We start from the raw sequence: 13,603 nt of genomic DNA on the forward strand, positions 1-13,603 counted from the left end.
AGGGGGCCCGCCATCCCCGGAGGCAGCTGTTTGCAGAGCTGGAGCTGGCGCGCGGGGCGGAAGGCTCCCCGCAGCCGCCCGCCAGGGCTCCGGGACCGAGCGCGAGGAGGGCGGAGGAAAGTTGGGGTCGGGGCCGCGGAGCCGGGAGCGCGGAAGCCGGGACCGCTGTCCGCGGCTCATGAATATGCAGGAGCCACCTCCCTCCGTCCGTGACGTCACGGGCCGTCCCGGGGTGAGCGCTGGAGCCGCGCGGGGTCCGAGCCAGTGAGCGCGGCTGCTGCCGGCGAGCGAACGGCGCGGCGGCGGCACCGGAGGCCGAGCGCGGCGGCGCCCGAAGCGCACGCAGCGGGCGAGGCGAGGCGGCCCGCGGCCGGGCGGGCACGGGAGGCGCAGCCGGCGCGGGCGGTAGGCGGCAGACAGCTCTGGGCGGCGGCGAGGATGCTGACGGGGAGGCTGTGCTGGGTGCCGCTCCTGCTGGCTCTGGGCGTGGGGAGCGGCGGCGGCAGCGGTGGCGGCGGCAGCCGGCGGCGCCGCCTCCTCGCGGCTAAAGGTGGGTGCTGGGGAAGTTTCCTTCTCTCCGGGGAGGGAGACGGGGCGGGCTTGCGGGTGCCAGCGGTGGGGACCCGGCTCACGCTACATTTGCTCACCCTCCCTGGCCCCAGCTCCCCGGGCTTCGGTGCGGCCGGGATCCCCGAAGTGAGCGCCCTGCGCCGGGGACCAGAGAGGTTCCACCTGCAGACGCCGGCCCAACTTCTGGGCGGGGTCCAGGCGGGCCGAGGAGGAGCGAGCTTTGAGGAGTCTGGACAACTTTGGGGGCTGTCTGGCTGGGGCGGGGGCCGCAGCGAGTCGCGGGCGCCGGCTCGGAACGGAGGAGCGGGGCGCTGGCGCGGGGAGGAGAGGCAATTGTCTGCTGTGCCCAGAGGGAGGGATCAGCGGCGGTGCCTGCGAAGGAGGGAGCGGAGCTCGGCCCCCAGCTCCGGGATGGGGTGGAAACTTGTGGGCCCCAGGGGAAACCCCCCTGGCTGGCCTCAGTTTCTCCGGGGCGGGTCTGCCTCCCCTGGGAACACGCGACCCCGGGGTGGGCCGTGAAGTCGGGTAGAAGTGCGGCAGGTGGTCTCTCCACGGTCTCTTCACTTCGCTCTGGCGCAGGTGGCGGAGGAGTCCGCCCTGTTAAGTAGGAGCTCTTGACCTCCCTAACCCTCCAGCCCCGAAAAAGCCGCATCTCGGCGGAGGCCTGGCGCTGCCTGAAGGCTAGGCTGGCGAGCGGCGGAGTTTGACCGCTGCCTGGAGAGCCGAGCCGGGGGAAGCGCTGGGGTAGGGGCGCCTCGAGGGCGGATCTGAAAAGAAGGTCACGTGCTTCAAGGACCTTTGGGAGAGAGGGTAGGGAGGAGTAGACGGAGCAGGGGGGTGGAAGGAGATAGGGGGCGGTGGCCGCTGGGGAGGCAATACAGATCTGGGCTGGAGCGCCCGGTTTAGTGAGAACTTGTTGATTCTCTGCGCTGGCGTGCGTTTGGTTTGAGGGCTGTGGCCAAATCTGCCAGGTAACATGGTCGCGGGAATCTTGGCTGACCATCATCAGAGGTTGAAAGGGTTTTCATCTGTAGGTAAAGAGGCTCACTATTAGAGGCAACTTGATTTGCAAACTGGCTTTGAGCCATAGCTTACCAGTCAGGGAGGGAATGTATACCAGGTTTAATTACTTTTTGGAAGAGAAGGAGGAGAGAGAGGCCGACCATTAACCTCCTCTGGGCCTGGGTAATGCTGGTCTTGCAACTTGAGAGTGATAAACGTGAGACTAGGAGAGTTGTTGTTTATCCTGTAATCGTTTATTTCTTTTGGTAACATGATTTCAAAAACTATTTTATAAGCAGGCATCCTATTTCTTTTCATCAAATTCCCCCACCCCCCTCTACTGGAGGGGCCATTTCATTTTTGGGAAAACAGAAAAATTCATTATGAAAATGAGTTGCTGATAGGAAGGGGTCGTTCCAAGAGACTGTTGCTTTGGTGAAATAAATATAAACCAATGAACTTCAAACCTCTTCCCCAATATAGACACTTGGCTAAATAGGCAAATGATTATTTTTGGAGATTTTCCATCACTTTGTAGTAGAGGGAATGGTGTGTTTATAAGCAAATGTCTACAAACAGGGGAGTTCACAGCAAGTGAAGAAACGGGAAACACTTGTGTGGGAAGAAGACCAGGTGTGCCCATCATTGCAGAGGTCTCAGGTCAGCATGGAAAGCTTTGTAGAGAAAAGAAAGATTAAAAAGAAAAAAATCCAGGCTAATGTGATTTCACGTTTACCTGAACAATTATGTTCATTTGAACTAACACTTTTCATGTCCCGCACTTAGAATATATATGTTCATTTCATGGTGAAACAAGCCATTTGCCTTTCCAGTGTAAAAAGTTGATTGGCTCTGCAGAGTGAGGTTGCTGTCGAATACTCCATTCTTCTTTCTTTCCCCTCCCAACCACTAGGGGGCTGCAAAGAGCGCCGCATAAAAACAGACAAATGTATAATATTTGATCAAAACAGAAGCGTTTATTATGACACTTTAGTTGATATTTATAGAGCTGACTTTTCTTATTACAGTGTATTTGAATCTTACATTTCCAAATCTCTCATGATATGTGAAGAACATTTGAGAAAATAAAGGTAAGGTTCATGTATAATGCACCCTGCTGCTGACTTTGCCATTGCTAAGGTTTATGTCATTACTATTTCCATCACTGAAAAAGAGGAGTCAGGAAGGCTTGTGAAGAAGAGTGAACAAAAAATAAATGGCTTTCCTCTTCTATACAATTCTGTTTTCACGTGCAGGAGAAAATGGGGAGTGTGGCGGCATCAAGCTGCCTGGCAGGGTTGAGTGCAGCCTCTGGACAACTGTCTGGAGGCACATCCTCTGGGCTTTGGGCTCACCCGCGATGTGGCCGTGGAGCACAGCTTGTTCTGCCTTTGTGTTCCTGGCTTCTTGCTGTAGGGAGCTGAGTAGCTAATCTCAGCAACTGTTTAGGCTTTTCACAGAATTACTGCATTTTCAGTGTAAACATATTCCCGATTTTGGAAACACCACATTGGCCCAGCATTTATTATAACCCCTTCCCTCTACTCTCCCGTATATTGGCTATTCAGAAAGGACAAACACTTCTTGAAAAGATGAGTTCCCACATATGTTTTATAAGCAAAGCCTGGGAAGTGTTGTGGACCCAAAGAGTCTCTGGGGGCAGAGGAGACACGTCTTAGCCCAAGGAAAGACAATGCAATTGAGACAGACTTCTTAAGGTTTATGCTAGATTCAGTGATGTATCGGTGGTCTCAGGTTTCAAGGACCTGGTACACAGTTTCTTTCCCATTCTCAACAGGTTGTTGAGGACAGTAACTCAGTATAAACCATCAGTTGTTGAAGTGCCCACCGGTGTGCCCAGAGCCAGGCCCAGTGCTCAGGAGGATTCTTAGGACATATCCGAAGACCATCCCCACACCCATCTCATTCCTACTTTTTTGAGAACTTTGATCTAGTTGGAGAGATAAGATTTTTATGTGGAAATTTTAAGAGAATGACAGTAGACAGAATTTTTCCAAAGTGTAGTACTATATGGCGGGGGCAGACAAGGGAAATGGAGGTAGGAAGAGGGCATGCATTTGGTAATGAGGAACGGGGCAGGAAGAAGACAGAGCAGAATTATAATAGTAGTGGTATAATTGTAGTAATTGCAGGTTAAGGAGCCCCTCCTTACTATGTAACAGGCACTGTGCTAATCCCTTTACCTGGGCTGTCTCTAATTTTGAACACCCATGCAGGGCTGGTGTCAGTCCATTTCACAGATGAAGAGCTAAGTCTGAGACAGGGTAAATGCCTTGCCAAGGCCGCCAGTGGAGGGCATGGTGCTGGGGTGAGAATAAGGAGGGTCACCTGCTCAGTGCCCCTGGCTGTCATCAGATATTCTCCCCTTTGGTTTTATTTTTTTTATTTTTTGTTTTTTTAAATATATTTTTATTGATTTTTTACAGAGAGAAAGGGAGAGAGATAGAGAGTCAGAAACATCGATGAGAGAGAAACATCGACCAGCTGCCTCCTGCACACTTCCCACTGGGGATGTGCCTGCAACCAAGGTACATGCCCTTGACCGGAATCGAACCTGGGACCTTTCAGTCCGCAGGCCGACGCTCTATCCACTGAGCCAAACCGGTCTTGGCTCCCCTTTGGTTTTAAAAGCAGGTCTAGCAGCCACAGGGAAGCGGAGCTGATTCTATATCTGAGTTCCCCATGAGCCCCGTGGCCCTGCCCACAGCAGTAGGAGAGTCCAAGGATGTTGTTCAAAGCCTGCTGGTGCGGTGAGGAAAGTGGGCCTTGCGTTCATGAATGGAAACCAGTGTTTTTGCTTTGAGCAGCAGCCTCATCCTCCCTCCCACAGATTCAAAAATCATTCTTGCATATTCCAAGTAGCACATTGCAGTACTTCCCGCAGTGGGGAAGGTGGTATGGAATTTTTATGGTGAATTGTTCTAAATCATCTCTGGGCAAGTAGCATGTGTCTTACAGGGGCGTGACAGTTATTTCTCACAAATGACCAGAAGCCCTCAGCAAAGCATCAGAGGGTGCACTCTGACTTGCTGTCATCCTGAGTGGTTCCTGGATCAGGCTGTGCTCATCCCTGCCCTGGATCCTCTGGACTATGTCTTTCTCAGCCCAATTATTTCTGTTACTCAAGACATGGCCAGGCTTAGACATGGTCTCCCTAGGAACCTTCCCAGATGGTCCACCAGGCTGGTCACCCCCAGAAGACCATGGCTCTCCCCCTGGTGTGCTTGGGTGCCTTGTCTGGCTCCAGCACTGCTCTTTGAGGCCCGATGACCGGAATCTGAATCCTGACTCCCCTGCATCTTTAGGGCCACCCTGCTGCCTGGCCTCCCGAGGTAAGCTGAGCAGTGAGGAGTGGTTGCCACGCTATCGTTTCTTGACATAGACATTTTGGGCGTTTTCTCCTGTCCTACAAGAAGTAAAATTTGGTCTTTGTAGCCAGAGAAATCTGGGTTCTAATCCTGGCCCTGCTGCTTCCTAGCTAGATAATCTTGGGCACATTAGTTAACCCCTTTGAGCCTATTTCCTCATCTATAAAATGGGATGCAAAGATCTACCTTGCAAAATGGTCATCAGGATGTGCTTAGAAACCACTTAGCCCAGTTCATGGCATATAAACAGCACTGAACACAAGTGGCTGTAATTGTTGATTGCTGAAACACTGTGCTCTAGTGTCTGAGATTTGGTGAAATTCCCCCTTTCTGAACTCTTGGCAATTCAGTAGCTTTGTTCATTTCTTCTCTCCGTTCAAACTCTGTTCTCTCTGTTTGTTTGCTTCTCTTTCTCTCTCTTTCTCTGTCTCTCTGTGCATGTGCATGGGTGTGGAAATATCATGTAGAAATGTAAATATACGTCCACACACACACCCACATTTGGCTTGACTTGAACCTCCTTCACTAGTGTATGTACGCCTTGCAGACCAGGGCCAGTTCTCAAAAGCCACTGTACTTAATGCAGGTCCAGCTCAGAGTAAGGACTCAGAAATGTGTGCATTATGTAAATAAATAAACAAGTCTCCATGGGCCAGCACTGGAGGTGTGGGGTTCGAGTCTCTGGGGGAAGACCTGTGGTGGGATTTTGGTCATAGGAAGAGGTCCGCTGCCCAGTTAGCATTCCTCCCGGAGTTGCTGTTCAAGGAAGCAGAGAAGCATTCTTTTCTTGTTTAAGACAACCTCTGTGATGATACCTGTTTACCTGGAAGGGGGTATGTCACCAGATGACAGCCTGAAACAGTATTGTTTTTATTATGTGTTACCTAGCCCACCACTAATTGGACCCTGTGGGACATGGTTCCATTGCAGTGGTAGGTTTGAGGATGGACCACGAGAGGACTGAGCTAGGGGAAGAGAGATGAGCTGAAGACATAGGACAGAGGGTCACTGTCTTCCTCAGCTGGGGCTGCTGTAACAAAAATGCCACAGACTGGGTGGCTTATAAACAGCAGACATTTATTTCTGTAGTTCTGAAGGCTGAAAGTCCAAGATCAGGGTGCCAGCATGGTCAGGTTCTGGTGAGAGCGCTCTTCCAGGTTGCAGACTGCCAATTTCTCAATGTATCCCCACCTGTGGAATGCAGAGACAGGAAGTGAGCTCTCTGAGGAGACTCCTGAAAGGGCACTAATCCCATTCATGAGCGCTCCATCCTCATGACCTCATCTAATCCTAATTATCTCCTAAAGCCCTGGCTCCAAATAACATCAATTTGGGGAACACAAACATTCATCCATAACAGTCATGCTATGAACTTTGGGGGAGCAACAGGCACAAGGCAGGAGAGGGTGCTGTCCAGAGGAGGATGCCTGGGGTGAGAGTCAGGCCAATCCCAACATGCACTGGGCTCTGTTCTTTAGCCTTATCAGCCAATAGCTACTTCTCAGTATCCTGTTATTCTCTGTGAGGGGAACAAGTTATCAAGAATTCCAGATATCACAGTCTGTCTAGGGCAAACATTGCACATAACACCAATTATTGGAGAATTTGATAACATGGAACATGGGAAAAGGGTAGACTGTGCATTACAGCCACTCAATCAGGTGTGGCTCTTATTATCCCCATATTACAGGTGAGGAAACTGAGACCAGGAAGGTGAAGCTCCTTACCCAGTTCAGCCAAGTAGAAAAACAGAGCTGGCTTTTGAATCTACCGAGGCTAGTTTCAGAGTCTGCCCTCTTATTCATTGTGCCAGTCATTCTCAACCATGGATGCCCTGCAGAACCAGTTGAGAGAGTTTAAAATAATACTGATGCTGCAAACCCACCCCCTAAGATACAGATGTAATTGCTCTAGGTTAGGGCCTGGGATTTTGTTCAAAGCTTTCAGGTGCTTCAGATGCCCAGTCAAGGTTGAAAAGTGCTTCCCCTGACTGCTAACAGTGCCCCAGGGAATACTTTATATTTTTGCATGCTGTAAGGCTATTCCCAGGTGGGGGCCTCCTTCCTCTATATTTCACCACCTCCAGTTTTCCCCATCACAGTGCCCATAGCCTTCCTATCTCCCCAGGCAGACCATGAGCCCCTTGCGGGGGAAGTATCCTGTCACTTCTGTGTGACCAATTCCTAGCACTGTCCAGGCAGGGTCGGTCCATAGTGGGTGCTGAGTATTGAAGGAGTGTCTGTATGCCAGTGTGATGCCACCCACACCAGCTGTGAGTCCCTTAGGACTCTGCACATGCACAGTTCTCCTGGTCAGTGCCACTTTCTGCCTTTGGTCACTGGTAGGGAGCTACTCATCAGGCCTCTCCCCTTTAGTTATCAGCTTGTCCTTCCAAACCAGTTACAGCATTCACTTAGTAAAGGTCAGAGGACATGAACCACACCGCTATGTGCAAGGGAGTCAGGTCCAGCAGGTGCCATTGGAATTCTCACTGAGGAAGGCTGTAATGCCACTCTCATTGCTTCTAAAATGCTTCATTGGCTGAAATTTGATATACATTTTGCCAATTAAAAAACATAACTTTTATGACTTCTTTGCATTTCTATGATGTATGTTGTATTATATAGTTAAACAAATAGGTAGTCTTCAAACAAGTCTGTCAAGAAACTCACTGTGGAGAATAAACAAAGGCATGGTCTCCAGGTCATGTGACCTGATCAGGGTGAGACTTGAGGCAGTCCACTGAGCCCTCTGGGGCCTGCTTTTGCATGTGCAGAAAGGATAAAATAGCACCTCCCTTCTCTACTCAAGAAAGTTCTCTACCCACATGGATACTGGATGCCCTCTGAAAGGATAAAGTGCCTGAGAAAATAAGGTGATGAGATTTAAGAAATTTGTGTTGAAACTTTAGGACTCAAGCCCCCCAGATGAAACTCTGCAATCTTTCTGTCTTTATACTGTCTTAGCAATGTAGTTAATTATGTTTTCAGGAGAAGTTTGAATTTAGCATTAATTTTCTTCCCGGTTCTGTGATGCAGAACCTGCATATGTCACACAGCTGGTGGTCACCATGGTTACCCAACGAATGCAGCAGTTGCAGGCCCATAGATTTTCAGGGAAGAACCATTCAAAACTGTTAATATTATGCCATGTGTATGTGTCATTTTCCAATTTGCATGGATAACTGCATTGCAGCAAATTAATTAAAACATATGTTAATCTAAGGCATGTCTCCTCGTAATTAATGAAATATAACCATTATACGGGTATTTGATTTATTATTTTAATTTATAAAATGCTAAATTCTCTTATAAAGTTACATATAGTAATAGGAGAAGCTGACCCATATATAGCATTAGGAAAAATAATCACATTTCTATAAATTAATCACTCTCTAAAAGGATATAGTTCATTAACACCATGAACTGAAAGTGTTAGATGTAAATTAGATTAACCTTTTTAGTGACACTTCCATTTATATTGCATATTCTCCTCAAACTCAAAGCACTTTACATATATTAATTCAATTAACCCTCCACAGACCCTTGTTAAGTAAGTACATATATCAAAGTTGGAAGGGAGGAGAAATGAAACCCTTCAGAAATATTGAGGTCCTGGTCTTCGAATGTGTTATTTATGATTTCCTCTGCAGCAGCACAGTTTATCCTGGACTGTGTAGCTTGAGAATACATATTCAGGCTTTCTCTCTAGTGCTGCCAAGAAACACTTAGCGTGTCACTCCATACCTGAAGCCAGAGTTGCTCTTCCTGATCCTCAAGCCAAATGCTCTAAGGAAACTTCTGCCTTGTTTCATAAACTACACCCCAGCAACCTTGTGGACACGTTTGGCTGTGGGCAGGGCATATCCAAGTGCGTGTGGGTGATGAGACCTTAGTGCCCCGCTCTGGCATCTGGAGGGTCATCTTCCCCTGGGCCAGCTGCTGCTCCCCCTTGAACCTCCTTCCCTTGACCATGAGGACACTGTGAACAAGGCCTTGAGACGCGAACGGGAGAAGAACAAGGAGCAACAGGGAGATGAAAATGGGTCCTAACTTCTTCATCTGGCCTGCCTCGGTGGGGTGCACAGATTGTGGTCCCTTTAACCGGCTGGGGTAGAGAGTGAGGGCCGGAGAGAGGAAGGATTCTCTGTCTAGCTAAAAGCCTGTTTCTTGGGAAAGTTTTCTGAGCTGGGTCTTCTGCTGTAGCTTTCACCAGGGATGCCCATTCCTATGGCAGCCATGCCTATTTGCAGGGCTTATTATCATGGCCCCAGTGATCCTGGAGGTATGTGCGTAGGGGAGAGAAAGGAGATTGGGATGGAGGAGGGCTGGTATTGGCTTAGTTTGATTGGATGTGCGTTTGGTGGTTGGAGGTCTGAACGTTTATTTTTCCAACTCTTTCTGTTCCTTTAAGTTCTGTTACCCACAAGTGCTCTCCTTGTTTATTCTACAAACAAGTCCCCATGAGATACAGTGCAGCTAGTGGTTTTAAACCTATCAAGGGAAATGCTAACCCAAAGGAATGGATAACGAATGGTTAGGCATTGCATAGAGTGTAGGAGAACAATTTTGGAGTGTGACGGAGACTCCTCCTTGCCTCTGGAATTAGAAAATCACCCAATCTGGTCTTCTAAGCAAGCGTGCAAGGATAGTTTAAGCCTGTCCAGTCCTAGAATCTCAGGTCATTATGCTCTGCTTGGCATGCATTTCTGCTGCAGATTGCCCCGTTTTCTTCTATCCAGACCCTGCCTGGGAAGGATTAAGAATCAGGGCATAGAGCCAAGAACTAAAAGATAAGCCATCACTTAGGAAATTCACAGAAGTACTGGGGAATGAAAGTATTCAGTTTGTAGTTCATGGTATTTTAAGAGCTTCCCTCCCTTCCTTCCCCTTCTCCTTTCCTTCCACCCTCCCCCTCCCCCTCCCCCTCCCTCTCTCCTTTTCTTCCCTTTTTTTTTTTTTTTTGTTGGTGGTGTTTTTGTTTGTTTGTGGGAGGGTAGATGGTCATTTGGAGTAGGAAAGGAGACTGGACGTCATTAATAATCAAAGTTGAGATAATTTCACATTCAAGACATAGATTTTACCTTCCTAGCTTTCCTTTTGTTGTCACTTTTCTCCCAAAGGAAAATTAATTATTTCAACTTTATTGCACCATCATCAGAAATATCAAGATAGTTGTATCTTGTTTGGTTATTAATTTTAAAATGATATTTAAGACTTTTTAGTGATTTATTCTTTTTTTAATTAGATGTCATGAATAAAGCATTTTTATTGCACTAGCATCATTTTTCTCTTTGAACGTGCCTCTTCTCTACCCTACGCTTCCAGCAGTTTTAATTCCAGCTCTGCTACTGAGAGGAACTCGAGTCAGAGACCACCCAACCATCTTTGCTTGAAGCTGGAGCTTTTCCTGGAGTTTTGCTTTCAGACATGTCCCACTACCATTTTGTCCCAGAGCCCAAGGGGCGGGGTGTAGGGGGCAGGGTAGGGCTGACAGAACTGTTGCCTCAACCTTCAGCACCCCTCTTGTCCCACCATTCCTTTATCCTCTGGCATCTCTTCCTGCCCTCTCCCCCTTAGGCTCTCTTTCTTCAACACTTTGGTGGCACCAAGGACTGCTCTAAAGCCACTCCTTATAAATACTATCAATAATGATGCAAATCATCATCATCCTGGTCTTATAATTTGTTTTCTCTATCCAGTGGAAAATGTGAATAAAACCATCTTTAGAAAACTTCACTACTTCTGTTGTTCAGACCAAGTCACCTGGTTCACACCATGGCTCCGGAGCTGCCATGGCCCCTGCCCCAGTCTGCATGACTTGGGTGCCCTAAAGGTCTTTGGACATCACCTTATCAGAGAGGACACACTTTCTTGTAAACTAAGATCACGGGAAACAACGCATGATCTCATTTGGTGACATTTTCCTTTAGAAAAGGAAGGAAACTGCATTTTCATTCATTCACTCGCACATTGGTGGTGTTTTAGGCAGCATGGCAGGCTATCTGGAAGGTGTGGGGCATGTGAGGCCAATGGATTCCTATTCAGCAATTGTGCCCAAATTGTGTGGACCCTCTAGGAGTGAGTCTATGAGACACACCTTCTGTGGTCTAAAAGTTGGCAGTGGCTCTTACAGATCCCTAGGAAACTGGGCTCCTGCCCATGCTACCTGCACTGATGGATCTTCAGTATCTTCAGCCTTGGGTCCTGGCATGAGACAATCTGGTGCTTGGCATGGGCAGCTTTTGAGACTGTACACTTGGACATCCTCTCTCTCCAGGGCCAAGGCAGCCTCAATATCTGGGGACTTTGAGCCCTGCCAGTCCCCAGCCCAACTTTTCACTGTGGATATCAAGGCTAGAGCTTTGACCCAACAGGGTTTTACTAAAACAGGGTGGATTTTAGTAAAGGATCATGAATCTAGACCTCTGATTTTCATCCCTATCAGAACCAATGGCCCCCTTTTACAACACACATTTTGTAGTGCCCCTGTTATTACCCTGAAATGAAATTTACTGATACTGTTATTTGCTTGTGTACATAATTTAACAAATCAATGTAATGCCTCAATTGAAATATAAAGGAACTAAAAGGAAAATAATGTATAATCCAATAATATGTCATGCTTAGACCTAACTATACCAGAAGAAGCAGTAAATTAGATGCTTGCTGTGAATTCCACAGCTACAAATGCAAATGGACCCAGGTGTGTAGCATTGAGAATTCAGATATCTTCAGCAGTATTGGGGTGATGTAATATTTAGAAACTAGAGGCTCGGTGCACAAAAATTTGTTCACTCGGGGGGTGGGTGTCCGTCAGCCTGGCCTGTGCCCTCTCGCAGTCTGGGACCCCTTGGGGAATGTCCACCTGCTGGCTTAGGTCCGCTTCCCGGGGGATCGGGCCTAAGCTGGCAGTCACACATTCCTCTGGCAGCCCAGGAGCCCTCGGGGGATGTCCACTTGCCAGCGGGGACCAGGCCTAAGCTGCAGTCGGACATCCTTAGCGCTGCTGAGGAGGCGGGAGAGGCTCCTGCCATCACTGCTGTGCTGGCAACCATCAGCCTGGCTTGTGGCTGAGCAGAGCTCCCCCTGTGGGAGCGCACTGACCACCAGGGGGCAGCTCCTGCATTGAGCGTCTGCCTCCTGGTGGTCAGTGTGTGTCACAGTGACCAGTCATTCCCAGTCTTTCTACTGTTAGGGTCAATTTGCATATTACCCTTTTATTTTTTTTTTCATATTACCCTTTTATTATATGCCTGGTGCACGGGTGGGGGCTGGCTGGTTTGCCCTGAAGGGTGTCCTGGATCAGGGTGGGGGTCCTGCCCAGCCTGGGTGAGGGTCTGAGGGCTGTTTTCAGACTGGCCACACCCCATTCAGGGAGAGGGGTCCTGCTGGGGTGCCTGGCCAGCCTGGGTGAGTGGCTGATGGCTGTTTGCAGGCTGGCCACAGCCCCTTCAGGGTGGGGGTCCCTGCTGGGGTGCCTGCCAGCCTGGGTGAGGGGCTGAGGGCAGTTTGCAGGCTGGTCAAGCCCCCTAGCAGGGACCCTCACCCCTTGAGGGTGTGGCCAACCTGGGTGAGGGGCTGATGGCTATTTGCAGGCTGGCCATAGCCCCTTCAGGGTGGGGGTCCCCCCTGGGGTGCCTGGCCAACCTGGGTGAGGGGCTGAGGGCTGTTTGCAGGCTGGTCAAGCCCCCCAGCAGGGACCCTCACCCCTTGAGGATGTGGCCAGCCTGGGTGAGGGGTTGATGGCTGTTTGCAGGCTAGTCACTGTCCCCAGACATCCAAGCTCCCAGTGGAGGCTGGCTGGAAGCAGGTATCTGGGATACATTTATCTTCTATAATTGAAACTTTGTTGCTTTCAGGGGAGGCCACAGCCGGCCAGGGCAGGCGGGAAGCTTGGCTTCCTCTATCGCCGGGGCAACCAGGCCTCCTGCTTGCTCCAGCTCCGTGGCTGCCGGCCGCCATCTTGGTTGGGTTAATTTGCATATAGTCTCTCTGATTGGCTGGTGGGTGTGGCTTGGGGCACAGCAAAGTTACAGTCAATTTGCATGTTTCTCTTTTATTAGATTAGATGGTGAAATACTTCTGGTGAAGTTCTGAACAAGAAAAGTATACTCTGGCTTCAATTCACAGGATGGCTCTATTCCTGGAAAACTCATGGTTTATTAAAAGCTACACAAGAATATTTAGTTGACCCAATCCAGTGCCACCCATGGATTGAGAACTGTGGGGCTCCAGATGGTGTGCTGGGGGACGGTCAGGCCAAAAGGTGCTGGGTACCAGCAACACTCACTCACTCACAAGTTCCTGGATCTAAGAGGTACCAAAGATGGACCGCCATATGTGCTGGCAGATTGAAATTGCCTTAAAGGGTAGACAACTTCTGGAATTCTAGTCTTTCTGGGACCCTTCTGGGGAAAAAGGGGAGAATACCACTAGCTGGTAGGCAGCTAGAAAAGGTTGTCCTATGTCATAAGAAGAAGGCCTTCCCAGTGGGGCATGTTGGAAGACCACACGGAGTCCATAAACCATATGCTGGAACATCATTCACCAGCAGAAGGAAGGGCTGGTACATCTCTTAGTCTTTTCCCTTTCCTCAGGCAGAAGAGCAGGGTGGAGGGACGGGCAGAGGGCAGAACACTC

The 13,603-nt window shown here is 49.2% G+C and overlaps 1 protein-coding gene across 1 annotated transcript in view; it reads left to right on the plus strand.

Annotated features, from left to right (window-relative positions):
• Positions 1-396: 396 nt before the first annotated feature.
• CLSTN2 (calsyntenin 2) overlaps positions 397-13,603 on the plus strand; it is a 554,129-nt gene continuing 540,922 nt past the window's right edge. Inside the window, exon 1 of the mRNA XM_070433507.1 lies at positions 397-550. Coding sequence (XP_070289608.1) covers positions 439-550 — 112 coding nt within the window. The 5' untranslated portion in view covers positions 397-438. The remainder of the gene's footprint in view (positions 551-13,603) is intronic.

This window comes from Myotis yumanensis, unplaced genomic scaffold (assembly GCF_028538775.1).
Source record: "Myotis yumanensis isolate MYYU_CA2020_CCGP unplaced genomic scaffold, mMyoYum1.0.hap1 SCAF_14, whole genome shotgun sequence".
Taxonomy (NCBI): Eukaryota; Metazoa; Chordata; class Mammalia; order Chiroptera; family Vespertilionidae; genus Myotis; species Myotis yumanensis.